Consider the following 22,943-nt stretch of genomic DNA (forward strand, 5'->3'; position numbering starts at 1 on the left):
AACTATTTTCGAGTGCCCAGACTGATAATTTAGCAAGGGCTTTTCCGACCGCTGTAGGAAGGACCAACAAACATGATTCACCTTTTTCTCCAATCTAATATCCAAGAATTGCAGCTGATTATCTTCCGGTAATTCAAAGGTAAATTTCAGACCAAACCCGCAGTTTTCAAAAGTCTTTAAAATGTCATCCACATGTGCCTTGAAGTCATGGGATTCAACAAAAACAAGATAATCGTCTACATACCGGAAGATTTGTTTTACACGGTTGTCTAAGTTAACTTTAATGCTCCTATCTGCATAGGAAAGAAAGATATTACTAAGTACCGGAGCCACTTTTGAGCCAATGCACACTCCTGTTTTTTGAACATATAGCCTGCCTTCCCAATCAACAAATGTGGATTTGAGATAAAATGACACAAGCTCCAAAAACGAGCCCACAGAAACGCCACACTTTGAAATGAATGCTTCTTCATCATTATCCTCTACTATACATTTCTTAACACACTGGAGGAGCCTATCATGTGGCAATGAATAGAATAAATCCTGCACATCAATACTAAACATATCACACCCACCAGGATTATTTAGTTTCAGATATTGCACAACCGCCTCGGAATTAGATACAAGAAACGGGTCTTCTACTGTCAGTGAACACAATTTACTTTGCAAAAAACTTGAAACGGCATGTTGCCAAGTTCCCCGTTCAGTAACAATGCAACGGAAGGGGATGTCAGTTTTATGAGTTTTGGCAGCAAAAAACACTTCTAAAAAGTTGCCTTTCGCCTTCTTAATGGATGCTTGCAGGCCAACTAAATTCATATCACCTACCAGCCTTAACGCCTCGCTTTTTTGTTTAAGGGCACTGGAACGCACAGGCTTAAAGTTTTTGGCAACTGAATTCCTAGCCTTCTCACGGAAAAGTTTCTCTGGCAGCGTAACGAAATAACCTTCTTTATCCGAGACAACCACGCGAAGTTTTTCGGACGTCAAGAAATCGGTCAAGTGCGCAAAGTCCCACCTTTTGGCCGGCCCTCCGCCACTCTTCTTGAGGGCCTCAACACATTCCACAACGCACCTAGGCTGCTCCTCTTTCCGTGCTTGGCGCGCGATTGACCTTCCAAGAGCCAACTTTTCTTCTTTTCCCAAAGAAGGCTGGACACCGAATTTTGGACCCAACTTTAGAATCTTCTGGAACTTCTCTGGCACCGGCTGATCACCCAGGACCAAGAGCTTTCCTTCGGAGCACGGAGACGCTGTACTGGAGGGAAACCACGGGCGGGCGGTGTACCAAAGGAACTCGGTATGTTTTTTCGCTTGTTCGCACCACTCATGGAAGTGCCGCACACGATTTTTGTCCTTCCCACACACCACCCAAAGGCAATCCTTGTAGTATCGATGTTGACGCCACCACTCTGAAGATGCAATCCGGCAAATCCTGCGGCTGTGCCCTTTAGATGGGAGGAGGCCACCGCACATAACTTGGACCTCAACTGGGCAAAGAGCACGTCTGGCATGCCACGAAGCTACCCTTGCTTTGAAGGCACAAACTGCAATTAGGGAAGCCAGGGCTGCCTGGTTGTCAAAAGGAGCGGGATTAGGACATAGAAAAGAGCTCAATGTACTAGAAATGAACTGTAGCAAAATGGTGGTTTGAGCTAGTTGGTACATATTCACAATTTCACCAGCGCTGCGACTAGGAACAAGAACAGAGAAGGAAGACAAGGACAAGCGCTACTAACAACTGAAAGTTTATTTGAAAAAAACACAGATTATATGCACACAACTGACAACCCAAAGCGCCTGCGCTTCCCCCACCTGGCACGCAAAAGAGAGTTAAAAATCTAGATACAAAATTTCACACTCATGTAAGTTTACAGATGGTGTGCTAACGCACGTGTCGATGTTCTTGTGAATGTGATAGGCTTCACACAACTCCCTAGTTAACTGATCTGGATGACTGAATTTAATCTTAGCCCTGTTAAGCAGAGGAAAGCATGCTTTTTTGTTAGACACACCGGGTTTGTTTAGAAGACAATCTCTGTAATGAAGGGACAGATTTGATGAAGGAGCACCATTCAAAGAGGTTCTATGCTGACGTAAGCGTGTATTTATGCATTTACCGGTTTGCCCAATGTAACTCTTGCCGCATTTAAAAGGTATGTCATAAACCACTCCCTCTGCACATGGCACAAAGGTTGACTCATGATCCACCTGGCATGCATTTTTTCTTTTGCCTCTTATTTGCTTCTGTTCCCGGGCTCTTTTGTCAACAATAGCACAAACCTTGCCTAGTTTATTAGGGACCGAAAAGAGCACATTTACCCCATATCTAGTGCCAACCTGCTTAAGCCTATGGGATAACTGATGAATGTAGGGTATTACCGCATACTTCGTTCTGTCATTGCCGGAATTTTCCTGTGCTTCATGTCTACCAAACGACTTCATCTTCTTCAGGATCTTGTTGCTAGCAAGCGCCATCACATCTTTGGGGAAGCCCGCTGACCTTAGCCTTAGCCTGGGCTTCCCCAAAGATGTGATGGCGCTTGCTAGCAACAAGATCCTGAAGAAGATGAAGTCGTTTGGTAGACATGAAGCACAGGAAAATTCCGGCAATGACAGAACGAAGTATGCGGTAATACCCTACATTCATCAGTTATCCCATAGGCTTAAGCAGGTTGGCACTAGATATGGGGTAAATGTGCTCTTTTCGGTCCCTAATAAACTAGGCAAGGTTTGTGCTATTGTTGACAAAAGAGCCCGGGAACAGAAGCAAATAAGAGGCAAAAGAAAAAATGCATGCCAGGTGGATCATGAGTCAACCTTTGTGCCATGTGCAGAGGGAGTGGTTTATGACATACCTTTTAAATGCGGCAAGAGTTACATTGGGCAAACCGGTAAATGCATAAATACACGCTTACGTCAGCATAGAACCTCTTTGAATGGTGCTCCTTCATCAAATCTGTCCCTTCATTACAGAGATTGTCTTCTAAACAAACCCGGTGTGTCTAACAAAAAAGCATGCTTTCCTCTGCTTAACAGGGCTAAGATTAAATTCAGTCATCCAGATCAGTTAACTAGGGAGTTGTGTGAAGCCTATCACATTCACAAGAACATCGACACGTGCGTTAGCACACCATCTGTAAACTTACATGAGTGTGAAATTTTGTATCTAGATTTTTAACTCTCTTTTGCGTGCCAGGTGGGGGAAGCGCAGGCGCTTTGGGTTGTCAGTTGTGTGCATATAATCTGTGTTTTTTTCAAATAAACTTTCAGTTGTTAGTAGCGCTTGTCCTTGTCTTCCTTCTCTGTTCTTGTTCCTAGTCGCAGCGCTGGTGAAATTGTGAATATGTACCAACTAGCTCAAACCACCATTTTGCTACAGCAAAACGATTCGGAGAAAGCGAAAGTCACCGATGGATGGCTGTTGACGTTCCGGGCTGGATCGACGCACTTTCACTTTCCGTGCTAAAATCTGACGAACCGAAGTTGTCCTCTGAGTCGCTGCTGCTATCCGTCAAAAACGTCTCTCGCAAATGTATCTGGATCAATGGAAGCGCGACGTTCGCACGGAGCAGAGGAGCGTGATGTCGACACCATCATGGACATGAGAGAGGATCACCCAACTTCGAGCATCGTTTAAAACCACCACACAGCGAAAACGCGAAACAACAAACCGAAACTGAAAGAACAATTGTCATATTGCTTACTAGATGACGCTGGCTGTCCACAAACGCTCGGAAAGCGCGTAAATACGGACTTGCAACCATCGATGGCGGGGTATCAATGGGAATAGGTGTGGGCAGGAAAGTGTTAATGTATGTTGCAGTTGCTAGAATACATACTGGAGGGCACTAGGTGCAGGATGGAATGGAAAAGAACGAACAGGATGGATGGGAAGTCGGATAGAGGCTGTCGGCCTAGGAGCCACTTGTGAAGTTGTGTGCTGTGTCAGCGACAAAGCGTGACAACACAAACCCCCCAATCATGGCACTGGCACCACTCGGGAAACAGCCCCACTGAGTTGAAAGAATCACTGACTCCAGTCATGCTAGGCATGCACGAAAGAGTTAACATGCACCTTTTAACAAGTTGCAGTTTTTGGGTGCTTAAAGTGATACTGCATTAAATTTTAGGCGATCTAATTGTGTACTGGAATGAGAGCTGGCATTCATAAGTCAACTGAAACCACATCGGCTTATGCATGATGCCAGGAGAAAGGATTTTTCCTCTTAATTTCTACTTAAACTGGTGCACCTGTCGGCAGCGCCCCAAACCGCTGCTCCTTGGAAGCTCCCTGCCTCCGTACCCCGCCGGTCGGCCATATCAGCATCATGGCGTGTGCCTGCAGCAGCTGCGTGGACTCTAGGCGCAACGCAAGGGATGCGCTGCAAGTGCCATCACTTGTGTCCGGAGTCCATACAGCTCGAATTTTATCCACGCGGCTGCCAGGCCAGCGAAGGGTGGGCATTGTAACAGTAGCATGGCGAGGGAAGGGACACGCCATGTCATGCCTTTCTAAAAGATGCTAAGCTCTGAAGAATGAATCTGTGTGGTGCAGCTAGCCTTCGTAACAAACCTTCTAGGTCCGAATTTTTATCGCGGCAATTTAACTGACAGAGACTGCAACATAAATCTTTCTCTGAAGAGACAGTTCGGAAAGATTTTCACTGGTTCCAGTTTTCTCGCTTATTCAAATAACCTCCCATGAAAAATCACCTCGGAAGCTACGCGAGACAGAAATACACATTATAAACCCTCTCGTCTCCCGTAGTCTGAATTTTCAGTACGTTCACCAAACGAACCTCCTTGAATGGGTACAAAAATAAATATATCATGTAATAGTGTTTTCATGCGAGCATGCGGAAATAAAGAAAAATTGAGCACAAAGGTTGTTCACTCATGGCCGAGACCATCAGAAAGTAACAACGTTGAAACTTTACTAACAGGCCAACGCCACAAGACTCGTGCGCCAAATCTTCTTCATTTGAGTTACGCATGCAAGTCTGGCAGCGTAGTTACAATGCTCGAGTCACAAAAACTATGTGCTGCATACTTTTTTGCTACACAGATGCAATTAAGTTGGTTGCTTTTATATGTTGAGCACTTACTCTGCTGTTCACGTTGCTTACGTGATGTATAAATCTCATCGCAAACCTTCCCTTAGCCCCATCCCAGTGCTGCGGCTGCTCTTTTTGTGTGGCTGCAGCAATGAATGAAAGTGATGCCTTGATTTACCTTCGGCAAAGGAAATATTTTAACACCTAATGCAGAAAAACTTGTCCGGCACATATCAAATTAGATTATAACATGACAGCTACCACTGCGAGGCGCACGCCTGGGCAATATGTCATCCTCCAGGCTCATTTTACTCATCGTCACTTGATGAGGCATCGGGGTCGTAGCAGTCTCTTCTCTAGTCCATGGTCATTTCAAAATCTGAAGGATATAATCGTTACTTCCACTGCCACTTTCGAGGCTATAACTTTCAATCTGTTTCACATTTCCATGCCACCAACTCTGAGCTTCCAGGCGTGACAGCTGAACCGATGCCAGCACGGTGCGGCATTGACAGATTTGACAGAAAGTCGCAATTTAATGCAGCATCCCTTTAACAACAACCCAGCAATACTCACCACATAAAGAGTCAGCACTGCTAAATTTGCATCCTTAGAACTACCATATATATACTAGTTTAGGGGCCGCACATTTTTTCTGTGGTTTTGACGGGGTGTGGCCCTTACACGGAAGCGGCATTTTTCCACAAAATTCTTCGAACTACAGCGAAACCCCAATTATGAGTTCCTTTTTTATGCTGCGACATGCATTTCTATGACGAACCAGCACAATCCCAGTGAATCCTTCAATACATAATGCATTGAAAGTATGGATGATAGGACATGCGCCCGACGACTGGCACGAATTAACCACAAAAAGTAAAACAGGTTGCTAGAACAGTTTACTGGCAAACGATGAGTGATTTTAAGTTAAGATCAAGATCCTCCATAGATCTGGTGCTTGATTGACCGACAGTGCGGAGCGGTGCGCTGCGCATGCGACCCGCGGCCGTCAATGTGAGGTGGTGTTCGCCTGGCCTGCTTTTCCGTGCGTTTCATTGTCGAAGGCCTTCCAAAAATCAATTATAAGTTCATTTTAATGTGAGGTTATTGCGTGATAGTCAACTGGTAACAACGGTAGACCTTTTATATTAAACCGTGACTAGATTCAGAGCACTTTCGCTGCGACTTCGATACGAAGCACGCTAGGCCTAGCCACACCGGGCGCACAACATGCTGCTACTGTGCCCGAGCCTGGCAGGTGGCGCGTCTCCACAAAGAAACATGGCACTAGCATGGGTGCACCCCGTTCTAGGTTCTAGTTTTTTGAGCAGGGTAATGTTTTGTTCTTTCTGGTGTGGCCACCGAGCACACAAGACGAGTTAGCAGCGCTGCAGCACCGCATGTTTGTGGTTACAGGCAGAGTCAAGCTCGCGGGATGACTTGTGCGTGGTCATGCAGGCACTTTCGTCTATCAGCTCCCAGCGTGAGGTACCACACAGGCAAAATTATGTACACATGAAGCAATTCTCATCAACCCGCACTCATACCCGACCCCTCAATGCCCGGCATGCCCAGCCAGAGGCACAGCCGAACACCTTTTGTGGCGCTGCCCTGCTTTTGACGTGGTGCGGGAGCGAGTACTTCAGTCCCTGGGCGGGCACCGACCTGGCACCTTGCAGGAATGGGTTGATCCACCATTACACATCGGATCATCGGACGCACTCCGGCTCTGGCGGGCATTTCTCCTATACTTCAAGGAAGAAGAAGGGCCTGGCCGTTTCTTCGCAGAGCCGACCACAGGACCACCCCACTTCGAAGAAGTGGAGACCGGCCCTCCTCCCCCTCCCCCACCTCCACCCCCATGAAGCCCCTCATTTCTGCCGCAAGGCTAGGCCTATTTTATGCAGAAATAAAGACGTATAAAAAAAAGCAATTCTTTTGGCTGACTTTCTTTTTTTTTCAAATTACAGGCTGCCAATTTGGGGGCGTGGCGCATGCAGGGGGGGCGTCAATACTACAGTATGCAGAAGCATTTCAAATGGCTTTGAAACAAACATTATTCAACTGAACTGCCACGCTTGTGCTGCCACACAGAATTTCTCAACGGAATTCAGGTTTAAAGGGACACTGAGGAGAAATTGAAGTTGGCTTGTATCGATAGAATACCAGCTCCTGATCACAAAAACGCCGCTCTTACTGAAAACAAAGCTCTTGTAAGGTAGAAAATAACAAGAACCAAAATACAGGTATCGCCACCACAGGCCAATCTTGCAAGTACAAGCGTGGTGACGCCATAGGACAAGAGACGCCACCTTGGAGGAATTTTCCATCCTACATGGGTTCGCGAATCTCTGAGGCTGACAAATGTTGGTTGCGCAGATCAATATTGAAGTAAGTTTTGTTTTAAAACCAATAGTGCACTTTTATCACACAAGGAAGGCAGGCAAAAGACAACCTGAATGTTGGAAGCAAAGAAAACGGATGCTTGTCGGCGCCACAGGCGGCCAGGAGAGTTTCGATTTGTTATGGCGCTTCGCGTCTATGTGCTTTGCGTGCCCCGTGGTTTTGTTTTTGACGCGCCTCGATTTACAAGAGCCGAACAGCAGAAAACTCCAAGTGCCGCTTCAAGTGCTAGTTAACCTTTGAAGGAGCCTGTTAAGGCTTGCCAGATGATCACTACGGTCGATGAAAAGCTATGATGGCACGATGGTCGGTGATCATACAAGGCAGCAATTGTGTATTTGCCCGCTTGCCCGGCGAAACATTCCCGGCTGTGCCAGTCAACTTCAAACTACTGAACGGAAATCGCTTATTAGGGACGGGGGACAAGGTACAAGGCAGTTCAGAAAAATTGCTGATGGCCTAGCTCTGTTAGGCCAGGATATACCTAGCGAAAGCGCGGAGATTTCGCATCAGAAGAGTGCATTCACTAGATGCGCCTTTATTGACGGCTGTAACTTGAGCCGTCGCGGCGGAGTGGTAGCGTGTCCGCCTGGAACGCCGAAGGCCCTGGTTCGATTCCGAACATCGGCGCAGGACTTCTTTTCTTTTATTCAGTGAGTGGGCAGGAGGTTTCAATGGCTCCCATGGATGCCGCTGCCGAATACGTTCGTTAGTGGTTAAGCGCAGGCTCTGTTAAGGCGCGTTTATGCTGCGGTGAGGCGCGCGCGCGCTGCACGGCGAAGTTACGTTGATCAAAGCGAGACCCTCTATACTCCAACTGCGCGTGACCGCCGATGCGTTCGGCGGCTTCGGCGCACTCTGACCGCACTGGCGGGGAGACTTGGAGCATGTCTCTCTTTCGCGCCGAGTGCGCCAGCCGCCGCCAGCCCAGCCAGACTGATTTGGCTCCGCGGCGAGGTGCGCGTTGTATTCAATAGCTGCGGCAGTTGGCCGAAGCTGTTCTTTTCGAGCTCAGCTAATTTAATCCATTCACAGCACATATCTGAAGGTACATGCAAGTGGGCGAGAGAGCCAGATCCAGTGGACCCGTTGGATCTAGCGGAAGCCGTTGAAGCGTCGAGCGCCGGCTTTAATTTCAAGCCGCCGACTTTAAACGCGATCGCCCTTGAGCACCCATTTTTTTTTGTGGCAAAAAATAAATAACTTGGCCCTTGCAACCGTGGGAGACCTCGACGCCGCCTGCTGCGCTGTGCAACCGCGCCGTTCAAGGAATCACAATCCGTTGGCCCCAAAGCCCCGGCCAACCTCCGATGGGCGCAAGGCGCCGACCTTGTCCTGGTGCCTCGCGACTCCCCGCACTGGGGTTATGATATTTAGTTTGCAACGGCTGCTCTCTGAGGAAGGGGGAAACCACCTGCCGGCGCCTAACCTAACCGTGCTCCTTCAAAAACATCGCACGCTCTGTGGGGCTGAGGTGGCTGAAATGCAGGCCAGAGCTTTTGCGAGAACTACGTCGTCGGGTTCGGGAACGGGATCCATCGTAACGCTGGCAAGACGCCGGTGCAAACGTAAACGAAGCAACAGTAGCGACCCCTGATAGATGCCTTCAACGTGCGGCGGCGGTAGCTTTCATGTCGGCAGCTGCTAGACCGCACCGCTAGCCGTCAGAAATCACGGAGTCTCCGTTTACGTCACGTTTCACGTCACTCCATTCTGTGGCGTCATAAGAGTTCTCCGTGTCGTCATAAGAGTTCTCAAGTTTGAATCAGAGCGGCGGGAAAAAATTTTCCAACTTCGAATCCAAATTTCTTTGAAATAAATGCATCTTTCGCTCCCGGACAAGCGGCAACAAAGCCATGAAATGCCGAACTATCAGATATTGCTCACAAAAAAAATTTGATAGGGTTCTCCTCAGTGTCCCTTTAAGGGGAGACACTGATCTTCAAGCAAATTTTGTAAATATTTAACTTACAGGGATTAAATTTCCTTGTACACTATTTTGGCATCCTAAAAACAAATATGCAATTGATTTTTCTCTATTCCTCACGGTTTTCAAGATTTTAATTATTTTATAGCCAGCTACTGTGCCCATGCTTGTTGCAATTTCCACATCAAAGCCTGCCAAAAATTTTATGTCTATACAGTGATTTGATTGGCTGAGCTCACTTTGGAGCAGCTTTTGGAGCAGCCAAAAGTGCCTTTGGCACAGAAAAGTGAGCATTTGGCACAGATATATACCATATTTTCCGGTATATAAGTCGCACTTGCTGGTGAGTAGGATGACCTCGACTTCTTACCGTTGTTTGTTGCTAGCTGGAGTTATTAGACAGTTTTAGCTGTGCGTACGCAAGTGCTAGCGTACCCAAAGAGCTACGGCGCTGCGTGCGTTACGCTGTCCGCTCCGAAGTATAGTTTTAGCTAACCGTGCCGTAGCGTCCCTCAGGCGCACGTGGCGCCATCTAGTGACAAGAAGTCAAACCACATCAACGCTCGGTTGAAGAAAATTTCATCCGTGATTACTGATAACTACTGTGAGTGCATTGGGAGCCTTTTTTGTTCAAAAGAAGAAAAACTATGCAAACCGAAGAAAATGCAAGATCTGGCTAAAAGTTAGAAAACTGCTTCGCCAGGTGTCGTTGCTACGAGGAAAACACACTGGATATAATTAGGCCTAGGAGCTTGAAGATCGCCAAATTATCTGAAAAACAGGGGCTAGTTATCGCTTATACCACTACGTGTGGGCAAGATTAGGCGAAATAAAAGCGAACCGCTACCATTTGAGCGAGCTATTGCGTCGAAGAATGCAGCGGCGACATGTATTTATTCCGAAGCGGGCGAGCAGGGCGCCGCCATCTTGTCAAAGTTAGCGTACGCAAGCCACGCAAGCGCCGCAACGCAAACTCCGCTGGCTACCGTACGCAAGGCTACCGTACGCAAGACGCAAGGCTTGCGCTTGCGTTCTGCGCATGCGCACTACCGTCCCCGCAAACTCCTCGCGTACGCTAACTCTTTGCGTACGCACAGCTAAAACTGTCTATTGTTATTGCAGCAACAAATGCCTTGTCTGTGCCAGCCAGAGTGTCGTTCCTTTCTTATCCCTCAGAAGAAGGCCCGGCGCATTTATTTCCCCCAATAAAACCTCATAGTTTTTACAGTGTCGGCCATTACCATGATGTGTCGGCTGTCAGTGAGATGTTGGGCTGGTTTATGCCGACTGTATTGATGTTGTCTGCACTTCACCTCTGCCGTTACATGACTACCAATGTGCTGCACTGGCATACAGATGATGGAAGTGTATTGGGGAGGGTAGGCAAGAGAGATGAAGATGGAATGTCCTTTGAGCCACATCAATAAAAGCTGCACTGGCGAGCAGAGCAGAAAGACCTTTGATAGCCGACCCTAATCTCTACTCAGACGAAGAACTTTGAGGATATTGTCATGAGTGTGCCGACAGGTTCATGCTTTAATGGCAGGAAGAGCCCGATATATGTGGCCATGACACAAATCTGCAGCATCAGTGAGCAAACAATCCTGATATGCTATCGCGTGAAACTGCCAAGAAGAGCGACCACAAAAAACAACATAGAGTGTTGTTGCTAGCGCCTGTAACACATGCTCATTGCTGCATGTGTGCTATGTATGACAAGGATGAGATTCAGAGGCGAGCACTGCTGATAGAGCGTTGTGCCCGGCCCTCATGTCCAACCTAAGGTAGAGGGAGCCACTACTGACCTTGCGTGAGTAGAGGGACACGCCGGAGCCGTCACGGCCCATGTCGAAGAGGCCAGGCTTTCCCTCGGGCACATACAGCAGGCAACGGATGGATAGGGGCACGTCCGTGCAGAAGTGCACTGTGAAGCGAGGCACATCAAATGCCCCCGACAGGTACCGGTAGAACTCATCGTGCTGCGCCTGCGTCACGTCCCGGGGCTCCAGAAGCCACAGCGCCTGCGAAGTGGGGAGGGTTCACAGTCACAGTACAGAATTTGCCTTTTTTCGCAAGATGTGGCGCCCTCTTGGGACCGCGTAAAAATTTGTCAGCTACACATAAAACAGGTTGAAAACTGACACACAGGAATGCCACAGGTGCGATTTGGTTTCACAAGGCACCAATTATGCACGCAAAGTGGCAGGCGTGTGCTTCCAGCGCTGGCGGCCGCCAACTGAGCCTGCCTCCAACACGAACTATGCATGCGTGGTGGACGCTGGTGGTTTGTTTCCAACCAGCGGAGTGTGGAAGAGGGCCACAGAGGAGGGGCACATGCACAACAGCCGCGTGAAGAAAGCCAATAACCTAGCCAATACAAATGCTCAAAGTAACGCCTTCACGCAACAGCCTCAGCACATACTTGCCTCTATCCTGAGTGCCTTTGATAGGCCACAACACTAGGAAATTTTTTTTTGTGATAGCACTGCACTTCAGCAACGCCAGCTGCCAACAATTTTGCAACCTATGATAGGATTTGAAGACAGAAATAATGAATTGCATTGCATTTTGCACAGCTTTCAGTACTGCTGAAACACGCCATTTTAACTCAAGTCCGTAGCTGCCAACAGAGGACAGAGCATATATGGATGAAACTTGACAGGCATGACAGAAAAAATTTGCCCCAGTCCAGCCATTTCAAGTTCTGGAGAAATTTTTGGAGCACCTTTGTATCAGAACAACAATTCTGGAGAACTCGGGAGCAGCCCGAATGGAATAAAGGTGTCACCCAGAAGAGTTTGTTACTAATGAGATCAGGTTCAGCCATGTGTAGTTAAGGAAGAAAAATAAACAGAAGAAAGGTGCTCACAAAAAAGTGACAAAACAATTTATTAATGCTGGCACTGACTTGCACACAAGTTCAGCCAAACATGTTTGACTAGAAGTCCAAAGTACACATTCACTTGAACCATTCTTTTTTTCATATTGGCACTATCTCAACGCTTCTTGGAATTTTTTACAAATTCATCAAGCTCGCAAAGTGAATCAGCAAGGCTGAAATTCCCTTGTTCCAACAATGCTTGACCTCGCTGGACCTGCTCCAAGTTTTTGTTCAACCCAAAAGATATGACTTCAGCCCGCTTCAGGGTTGACTGACATGATGCAACCTTTTGATGCAACTGACATGATGCGCAAACATGGAGGAAGGAAAACTCAGGAGAGGCCCTTGCTATCTAAGCTGCACGCCAAAAAGTGTGCCGAAAATCACGCACTTTCACAAGGACCACTGGGCACTGCGTCGTCTGCTGCAATGCCTGCTGGGGAGCAGGGGGGAGCCAGCTTCAAAAAAAGTGACTTAGCCGCCTTTCCCGAGTTCTTTTCTTCCTGCATGTGTGCGAATGCTGCTAAATTCTATCACAAACCAGCCCAGCAACACCTTGGGTAGCCAACTGCGGAGGTGTTTTAGTAGGTGGCCAACTGAAAGCCTGAATGGTTCCAAAAATAGTTGTTTTCCTGTGACCGCGTCTTCTTTCTGGTGCAGCTAAGGTGCACACGAGGTCACAATACGCGCCTCGCCGCGGAGCCGAACCGGTCTGGCCGGGCCGGCGGCGGCTGGCGCACTCGGTGCGAAATAGAGACGTGCTCCAAGTCTCCACAGTCAGAGTACGCCAAAGCCGCCGACCTCATCGGCGGTCAAGCGCAGTTGGAGTATAGAGGGTCTCGCTTTGGCCGACATGACGTCGCCGTGCAGCGCGCGCGCGCGCGTTACGCCGGAGTATAAATGCGCCTTAACAGAGCCTACGCTTAACCACTAACCAACGTATTCGGTGGCGGCATCTATGGGAATCGAACCAGGGCCTTTGGCATTTGAGGCGAAGACGCTACCACTCTGCCACGACGGCTCAAGCTTTAACCATGAATAAAGGTGCATCTAGTGAAGGCACTCTTCCGATGCAGAAGTCTCCGCGTTTTCGCTACGCATATCCTGGCCTAACAGAGCTAGGCCATCAGCAATTTTTGGAGCAGAATGGTGCAGCAAAATGTATATGTACCAGAATGGTGCAAATGGAGCAGCTGGAGCATCACTGATTCTACCATGGCTCTTTCACATTTACATGTAAACCTTGCCATTTTACACTCGAAAGGTATATTTCTTATGCACTATATGCTCATGCTTAATTCTCTGTCCTGACTAATACCCCTGCCACACGGCAAATTTAATGTCATTTCCATCGAATGACATTAGTTCAAAACGACATTAGTTTGCTGCCACACGAGAAAATATAATGACATTCGATGAAAACGACATTAGGTATCGAATGAGTTTGGGGAACTCATTCGCCAGCAAACTCCGAGCTAATGTGTTCCCTCGACACCAGAGACTTGGTGAGAATATGCACCGAACATAAATTTCAAACGCGACACAAGCATTATAATATTTCAATGCCCGTATAATTCTGTGGTCGTTCATTTATTTATATAATAATAACGAATAGCACCAGAAAAAATAAAACTGTCACTCTCGCTACCAGCTAACCGGAATGGACGAGCAGGCATGTTTTTTGGCTTTTTTGTGTAGCGTGGCCCAAAGCCAGCCGTAGCCAGCCCATGAGCCAGCGGCAGGCGCGTGCGTTGTGTTGCCGGAGTCTGGAGTGCTGGCTGTGTCAATTGCTGCGGTAGTTGTGTGCTCGGAGTTGTTTGTTATTTATTCTTGCTGGATCCGCGATGGCCGAGGGCGGAGCAAAAAACCGAGCGCATTACGCTGCCGCGAATCCATTGCACAAAGCGACGTAGTGACGTCCGCCATTTGTCTGCCGCCGCTGGCTGAACTTTGGCTTGGCTTGGGCTCCTGGTGGATAGCAGTGATCAACGCGTTATTGAAACGAGGATTAAAATTTTGAAATCGGTTTCCATTCGCAAAACAATACTTTTCGAAACATATTGAAGCATAGATCGAAATGTTTTTATGCTGCACTTTTTCTTCATCGCAATCGCCATCATTTGCAAATGGCATTACTTTTGGCCGTGTAGCAGCATGCAGAATAAATGACATTAAGTCGAACAAATGTCATTCGATGGGAATGACATTAGATTTGCCGTGTGGCAGGGGTATAAGTCCCTCTGTGCCAGAACCCTAGAACACAAGAGGAAACGTTGGTTTACAACTACAGTTTGGACTACCAGATAGCAGAAGTCATCAGGGTAGCAACATCACAGGAATGGACGGCAAAGTGAAAGCGACGTGAAGAACATACTGGCAGTTTTCTTTGCTCCTCCACGACATCACATAAAGATTAGCAATAAACTGCAGGCCTTTGCCATTTGAGGTACATCATGAGAAAAAAACAGTGGAAATGTAGCAGCTGGGAGTTCCATCAAGAAAATACTGCTGCTCATTCATCTTATCTCGCATTATTTTGCTGCAGAATTGGGATAGCCGAAATCTGGTAGCACGCCACAGCTGTTATATGAATCTATGCAATTCTGGCTATTTCACAAGCTGAAACAACTGCTGTGCAGAGATCTGAGCCAAAAGATAGACCAGAGACGCAGCAGTTGGTTACTACAATTAAACCTTGATTTAATGATGCCGGTAAAATACTCAGTTTACTTCGTAATACTCGAATTTCACTACACTGAAATTCGCCTCCTAGAATGCTAAGAATCTACCAAAAACGCACTGCAGATAACTGGCAAGAAAAACTTTTATTTACGATCAAAGTGGTCCTCCTGCCCTTTCTTTTCCAGCAGCAACAGCATTACGTGCATCTTGCTTATGTTGCGAGCTGACGAGCCGCCTCAGCAACGTGCCTTGCGGGTGACAGGAACAATGTACTCGTCTTGAGTTTTGATTTTGCTGTCATCATAATCCTCTTGTAAGTGCCCTGAGCACACCACCAACATGTCGACGTGCTCAGGCGCTGCCACCACTGCGAGCTCGTGGCCATCGGTGGCAGCCTCACGGCAGGCCCCACCATCTGCCTCTCTCCCTCCCCTTACACTCCTTTCTTTCTCCATGTCGGCGAGAGCAAAAAGTGTCCTCCAATCGCAAGTGAGTGAAATGAAATCAGGCCTACTCCGCTCCTCGTTTTGTCCACTATAAGCGCGAGTGTGTCTGTACATACGCGCATCGTCTCAGTGAGAAGCGAGGTTGTCACGTTTGAAGCGCGTGAAGGGCTCCACAGCTGACAAGTGTGCCAATGGCACTGACCTTTCCAGTCCTCTTGCAAAGCTTTGGGATCTGTAAATGCAATAGAGCACAGTTTTTGGGCGAGATAAAGTGCGCCGCTGGCTGGCCTGGCAGGGGCTGCCAAGGCTACGCAGACGCTTATGCCAGCCTTGCCCGTACTACTTCTGACGGCGCGGCCGGCGGCATGCTCGACACTATGATCATCGTCGTAATTGCATCTGCCTATGCGTCCTGTATGTGAAAGCCAGGCGGCGCCTACGTTACATATGCGCTCCACTGAACCACTCGCACCCACTATACAATTTTTCCTCGTTTGTTTCCAGCCAGCAATGAAATTTTGTTATATTGAAGCTAAAAATACATGGTGTTCTATGGACGTGAAGTTATAAAAACTAGAATACTTTGTTACATCGAGGATTTCATTGCGTTTAAGTTCATTACATCGAGGTTTAACTGTATTCCAAGAGAAGACTGCAGCATGTTTTGAGGGCAGGGACAAACACCGGGATATGTGTGCAAGTTCCCAAGGAGCATACCTTCAAGGGAAGTAAGGCACCACCACCCCAGGCTATCAAGCTGTGATAATGAGAAAGGCTGTATGCAATCCAGGCAGGCCCTGTCAAGATAATGCAGAATTCAATGGGTTCTTTCAATTTTTATTATAATAAACTAAGCCAGGATCTTATGCTGAATTTTCAATACAGTTAAATCTGGATATAACGAAGTTGAAAATAGTCCGGGATTTTTCGTTACATCCAGTTTTTGCAAGAAGACCCGAAAAGACAATGCAGAACGGAAACCAAAATAAGAAATGAATGTAGGTGAAATCACCTTCAAAATGTTTACAGAAAAACCCATTACTTGAAGTCATAAACACCGAAAAACGTTCCACGATCGCGCTGATAGCGCGACTGCCGCAGCTGCCGCCGCCACATCCGCCACGGCGGCCGCAGCTTGCGCAACGCAGCTACGAGTGGGGCTGGGAGAGTGAGAGAGGGGGGGCATGGTCGAGCCAGAGGAGAGTGAGGAGAGCGCGCGGTCACGCCGTGCCGCCACCGTAGACCCGTCACGGAGGCACATGCTTCTTCACGTATGTTCCCTCTCTGTCTGCCCTCCACTGTTGCCCCAGGAAACGGACACTTCGCCTTGCATCGCTGGTGCTCTCAACCATCCCTGCTCCCGACACGCGAGAGTTATCGGCACCAGAATCACGCGAGCAATGTACGACGCGGCAGCAATGGCCGCGCACTGCTCGTGCCATTTCATTTTTGTTATGCCCTATCATTTTTCGTTGCTTTTGGGCATGAACTGCTGTAGTGCCACGTGGTACGGCGTTCCAAAAGCAAAAGCAAGGGAGATGGGCTAGCGCTGGAGCACAGCGCGATGAGTCATCTGTGGTCGCTAGTTGCAATCATTGGAGTTCCTCTCATGTCACTTCATGCTTTATCGTCGTGAAACTTTTCTCCCAAATTTTGTAATTCAGCACAGGCTAACAGATGGTCGGCTTAGCGAGTCTGTTATATCAAGGTCAACCGCCGTTGCACGTTCGTTACATGGAGGTCTCAAACACAAGCACTTCAATGGGGGCGGCAATGGGGAGTTAAAAAACTTCATTACATCGAGGAATTCACTATATGGAGGTTCATTACATCCGGGTTTAACTATATATTGTTACGAGCAATTCGAAGGAGAACCTCCAGAGAAGACAAGTAAAACTGCGGCGGTTCCTAAGTGGCCCAAGCGCGCGAGCGAGAGAGAACCATCTTCTTTCTCTACAAATGCAGGCGCTTCTAGTTCTACAGTGGCACGTATCACTGCCCCCTCTTCTGCAGCATCGCCACGATGCAGCAAGGAGGGAAATGTCAGCGAAAACACAGCTGCGGTGAACCGCTGTACAGTCAGGTAGTCTGTCATGGTAAGGCTTCATGCGAACAATGTGCACGACTTCAGTACGGTGCGACCAGCGCGATGAGCAAGCGGTTTGGGCGGGAGCAACTGCATAAGTCACATCACTGATGCGGCGCACTACTTCGTAAGGGCCGAAGTATCTGCGCAGCAACTTTTCAGAAAGATGGCGGCGGCGAACAGGTGTCCAAACCGACACCAAGTCGCCATGCGCGTAACTGGAGAAGTGGCGTCCAAGATTGTAACTAGCAGCGTCAGTCTTGTTGACGGTTAATTCACAGGCATGCCAACTGCCGCGCTTCCTTAGCATGCTGAACGAAGGTGTCTGCGTCGAGGTCAGCGTAAGAGTCACAGTAGGGGTCAACGGGCAACATAGCATCCAACGGAGTGGTCACTTGCCGACCGAAGACAAGCTGAAAGGGGGTCAGTCAGGTTGACTCCTGCAGGGCGGTATTGTACGCAAACGTTACGTACGGCAGAATGGTGTCCCAAGTTCGATGCTCGACGTCAACATACATAGAAAGCATGTCGGCTAGTGTGCGGTTGAGTTGCTCTACTAACCCGTTTGTCTGTGGGTGATAGGCCGTAGCGCGTCGATGGCTGCTGTGTGTCAGAGTCATCACGGGCTGGATTAAGCGGGCAGTGAAAGCAGTTCCCCGGTCAGTAACAACAACGGCGGAGTCTCCATGACACAGGACAATGTTGTGGATGAAGAACTGCGCCACTTCAGCAGCAGTGCCTTTAACAAGGGACGTGGTCTCAGCGTACCGTGTCAGGTAGCCGGTGGCAACGAAAATCCAATGCTTTCCAGACAAAGACTTCAGAAAAGGGCCAAGGAGGTCCATGCCCACTTGGTGAAAAGGGGTCCTCGGTGGATCGATGGGGTGAAGAAATCTGGCTGGTTTCAACGGAGGAGACTTCCGACGTTGGCAGTCACGGCAAGTTTTCACGTAGGCCCGCACCGATGGGAGTAGCCTGGGCCAATAATACTTTTGTTTAATCCGCGCGAGTGTACGACTTACTCCGAGATGGCCGGCGGAGGGTACATCATGACAGACACTCAAAATCTCTGGCCTCAACTGAAATGGTACGACAAGCAGGAACGCTTCTTTGTTGCTGGCAAAGTTGCGCTTGTAGAGAACACCAGATTGTAAAGTGAAGGCCTTCAAGGTAATTGATGAGGGGTGCGAACTCTGAGTCCGCCTGCTGAAGCTGCGCGCCATTTGGGTCGTACTAACAGCGCCCAGGAAAGGAAAACCATCAGCGGGTTCTTCGGGACCGATTGTGATAGGCGCACGCGACAAACAGTCCGCGTCCTGATGCTTACGGCCCGACTTGTAGACGACTGTTGTCATATTCTTGCAAGCATAAGCTCCATCTAGCCAAGCATCCTGAGGAGTCTTTGAGGGTCACCAGCCAGCCATCATAAGGAGTGGTGGTCGCTTACCACATGGAAGGGTCGGCCGCTGAGGTATAGCCGGAACTTGCTGATGGCCCATATCACTGCAAGGCACTCTTTCTCTGTCGTAGAATAATTGGTCTCGGAGTGCGTAAGTGTTCGGCTGGCATAACTGATGACCCGTTCGGCACCGCCTTGCCACTGGATCAGTACCGCACCAAGGCCAACATTGCTAGCATCAGTGTGGATGTCTGTGGCAATGTGTTCGTCGAAATGGGCGAGTATCGGAGTACGTTGTAGACGGCTGCGAAGCTCGACAAATGCAGTCTCTTGCTTGCTTCCCCAAACGAGGGGCGTGTCGTCACGAGTCAGTGAATTCAACGGTTCGGCAACTCGCAAGAAATTTTGAACAAACCGACGATAATACGAGCACTGACCCAAAAACTGGCGAACGGCTTTCTTGTCAGTTGAGTGTGGAAAACCTGAGACGGCAGCGGCCTTGTCAGGGTCCAGGCGAACACCTTGTGCACTGACAATGTGACCAAGAAAGCGAAATTCCTCAAAGCCAAAATTGAATTTCTCAGCTTTGATGGTGAGTTGTGTGGATTTGAGTGCTTGTAGCACAATGCGCAACCGCTCCAAGTGTTGGTCAAACGTGGTCGAAAATATAACGACATGGACCAGGTACACCAGGCAGAACTGCCACTTCAAGCCGGAGAGAATGGTGTCCATCATGCGTTGAAACGTGGCTGGTGCTGAGCACAGACCAAACGGGAGCACCTTAAACTCATAGAGGCCGTCGGGCGTCACGAAAGCAGTCTTCTCTTGGGTCTCTCTCGTCCACTTCGATTTGACAGCACTCGCTTTTAAGATCTAATGACGAGAAGTATCGGGCGTCCCGCAATCGGTCGAGCGCGTTGTCGATCCTGGGCAGTCGGTAAATGTCATTTTTGGTCACGTTATTAAGTTTTCTATAGTTAACACAGAAAGGGAGAGTTTTGTCTTTTTTTTTTTACAAGAAGAACAGGCAATGCCCATGGGCCGGTGGACGGCTGAATGACATTGTCCGCAAGCATTTCGGCAACCTGATTCTGAATGGCTTCTCGCTCCATCAGGGAAACACGGTAGGGGCGCTGGTAGATGGGTCGCGTAGTCTCACCAGTGATGATACGGTGCTTGGCGAGTGGAATGTGGCCGACCTTCGAGCACGTAGCGAAACAGTCTGCAAAGTCTGCCAAGAGGCCCGACAGATGATCCTTCTGAACAGATGGCAGGGCCGCATTTATTTTGACTAAAGTGCGTGGTGTGGGCCAGCATCGTCTGGAGTGGGTCCTCCCACGGTGCACAAACCTGGGACCCCAGCAACGTCGTGGAGGAAGGCAATAGCCGTGCCTCTGACGAGGTGCTGATATTCGTTAGAAAAGTTGGTCAGGAGGACGTGGGTACGGCTGTCACGCAGTCAGACGAGACCTCGGGCAATGACAAGGCCCCGCTCAAGCAGCTGTGGAGTATGGCCGTCCGCCAGGCCCTCGTAGTTGTGAAACAGGTCGTTCCGCACAAGAACCAAGACACCGCACTGCGGCGGCACCGTGATGTCATTCTCAACAATGCGCAGAGCGTTGCTGCAAGGATCTCGGGAGCCAGAGCGGGCCACGGCTGTTTGGTCAAGAACGTGACACGTGCGTCCTTAAAGTCAATCGCTGCGCCGCACGCCTGCAGGCAGACGGTCCCCAGAATCAAGTCTCTGGAACACTCGGAGAGCACGAGAAATTCACCAACGTACGTGAAACCATGAATTCCAACTCTAGCCGTGCACTAGCCAACAGGGGAAATTAAGTGGCCACCAGCGGTGCGCATGGGGGCCCCTGTCCACAGTGTCAAAACCCTTTTAAGGTCTCAAGCCAAGGCACGGCTCATAACCGAATAATCACCACCGGTATCGAGCAGCACGATAACCTCAGTGCCATCTATTGTCACCCGCAAATCGGATGCAGCGTATTGGGTACTGTCACTGCCGCTCTCTGTCCAGGTATCGTCGGCTCGATGGTTTCGCGATGCAGGAACTTGACACGCCTAGACATCAGCGGCCTTGCCTGCAGAGGTCGCTGGTGTTAGTTTTCCCGATGCGTACTGGGAGAGCGACGGCCAGCAGAGCTATTCTGGCGGTCGTTCACCGTTCTAAGGAGAAGGAGCGTCGGGACGGAAACCGCAAAGTCCCACTTGGTGGTACGGACAGGCTCGGTAGAGATGACCGGGCTCCCCACCGTGGTAGCACAGAGGCCTATGGTCCGGTGTACGCCACAAATCCGACTTCTGAGGACGTGGCTCAGCTGTAGCAGGTGCAGTTGCATAATATGGGGCAGTGCTACTGACGGGAGACGTTGAGGAGATACAGTAGCCAGGTGCGGTTGCGTGACAAGTGCGGATGCTGCCCATGGCAGGCGTCGGAGTAGCGGGACCGTAGCCAGCCGTGCGACGTACAACGGATGCGTATGTGGGTCTCGAATCGAACTGGGGTGGCACTTCAGGAACAGGAGGTGCCTGCGCAACCTGCCACACTTCGTCCCTGACGACTTCTGTCAGCGCTGCCAGTGGCGCAGGTGCAACCTGGGGCAGACCGAATCGTTGGAGTTGCTCCCGGACAACTGACCGAATCAGTTCACGCAAGGTGTCTGCACTGCCGCCGAGGCACGACGAAAAGGTTTCGGGCACAATGCTGTTGATGTCCCAATTGTACTGGCGGGCCCGTTGTTGGAGTGTCGTCTCCATGGTGGTCGCCTCAGAGAGAAATTCCGCTAGAGTGCGGGGTGGGCTGCATACGAGGCCTGCGAAGACCTCCTGCTTAACCGCTCGCATGAGATGGCGAAGCTTGTTCTCCTCTGTCATGTTGGGGTCGACACGCTTGAATAGACGGGCCATGTTCTCGATGTACGTGTTCGTGGGCTGATTTCGGGAGTGCAGCGCAGCTTCGGCTCTTCCGGCGGTCCGCGTCGGAGAATGCAGCCAGGAGATTCCGGCAAAACGTCTCTCCCAGGTGGGAAGGGTAGTCTCGTGGTTTTCAAACCACGTATGGGCAGACTCCTCCAGAGCAAAATACAGTGGAACCCCGTTCATACGTTTTTCACCGGACCGCGAAAAAAAAACGTAACAGCCGGGAAAACGCAACAGTGAGGAAAGGTCCGAAAATTAATGAAAACAGTGCAGCTTTGCCTTGAAACAATTTATTTCGACATCAAGTGAGCTTAGGTCTTAAAAAAATCGAGAATGGTCAATTGCGGTTTTTTCCGCTCGCTGGAAAACACCACGCGTTTCTCGATAGCCTGGAAAGCCGCATTGCTCTCAGCGTTGCTTTGAGGTGCGACGTAACTGCGGAGGAGGTCCAGAGCCGCGACGACTTCTCCGAAGCTCGTGTCCGCCAACTCCCCGGAATCATGCGGCTCGTGCTCCTCGTCGTCACCACAGTCTGAGGCGATGTCGACTCTTTTCCGCGCTGGCTGCCTGTCGACTGCGTTGAGAACATCCAGCATTTCCTCGAGGGAAAGCGCCTTGCGCTTGCGCGACGCCATCAAAGGACGACAAATCGCTCGCGGTGTTAGCGAGGCCCGACGAGGCGTAGGCAGCGTAGGTGTTGACGGGAGGACACGGACGACTCGGATGGGTTGAACCGCACAAACAAGAAAGACTGGATTAGCGAGGCCTGACGAGGCGTAGGCAGCGTAGCTGTTGACGGAAGGACACGGACGACTCGGATGGGTTGAACCGCACAAACAAGAAAGACTGGATTGCTGCGGGCCCGCGGGTTTTACTCGCTACGGCTGACGAGGCAGTGGCCATCTAGTGGCAATCTCTTCAACTCGCGTGCGGCTTTTTATGGCCTCCGAGATTACCCACGCGCGTGCAAGGGGGTGATCTCGGAGGCCATGGTCTTGTAGCCAATTCCGTAGCCAAGCCTGGCCAAGACTCGTCAAAATAGCGGTTGGCGCGCGTTGCCCGGCAGGATTCGGGGTGCCAGGTTGCGACGTATCATGCGGGAACGTTTTCGCAGCTACAACGTAACAGCGG

The 22,943-nt window shown here is 49.5% G+C and overlaps 1 protein-coding gene across 1 annotated transcript in view; it reads right to left on the bottom strand.

The window, feature by feature from the left end:
- Positions 1–22,943, bottom strand: part of Trap1 (TNF receptor associated protein 1) — a 57,313-nt gene that overhangs the window by 11,741 nt on the left and 22,629 nt on the right. Inside the window, exon 4 of the mRNA XM_077664729.1 lies at positions 11,193–11,408. Within this exon, the coding sequence (XP_077520855.1) occupies positions 11,193–11,408 (216 nt within the window). The remainder of the gene's footprint in view (positions 1–11,192; positions 11,409–22,943) is intronic.

This window comes from Amblyomma americanum, chromosome 5 (genome assembly GCF_052857255.1).
Source record: "Amblyomma americanum isolate KBUSLIRL-KWMA chromosome 5, ASM5285725v1, whole genome shotgun sequence".
Taxonomy (NCBI): Eukaryota; Metazoa; Arthropoda; class Arachnida; order Ixodida; family Ixodidae; genus Amblyomma; species Amblyomma americanum.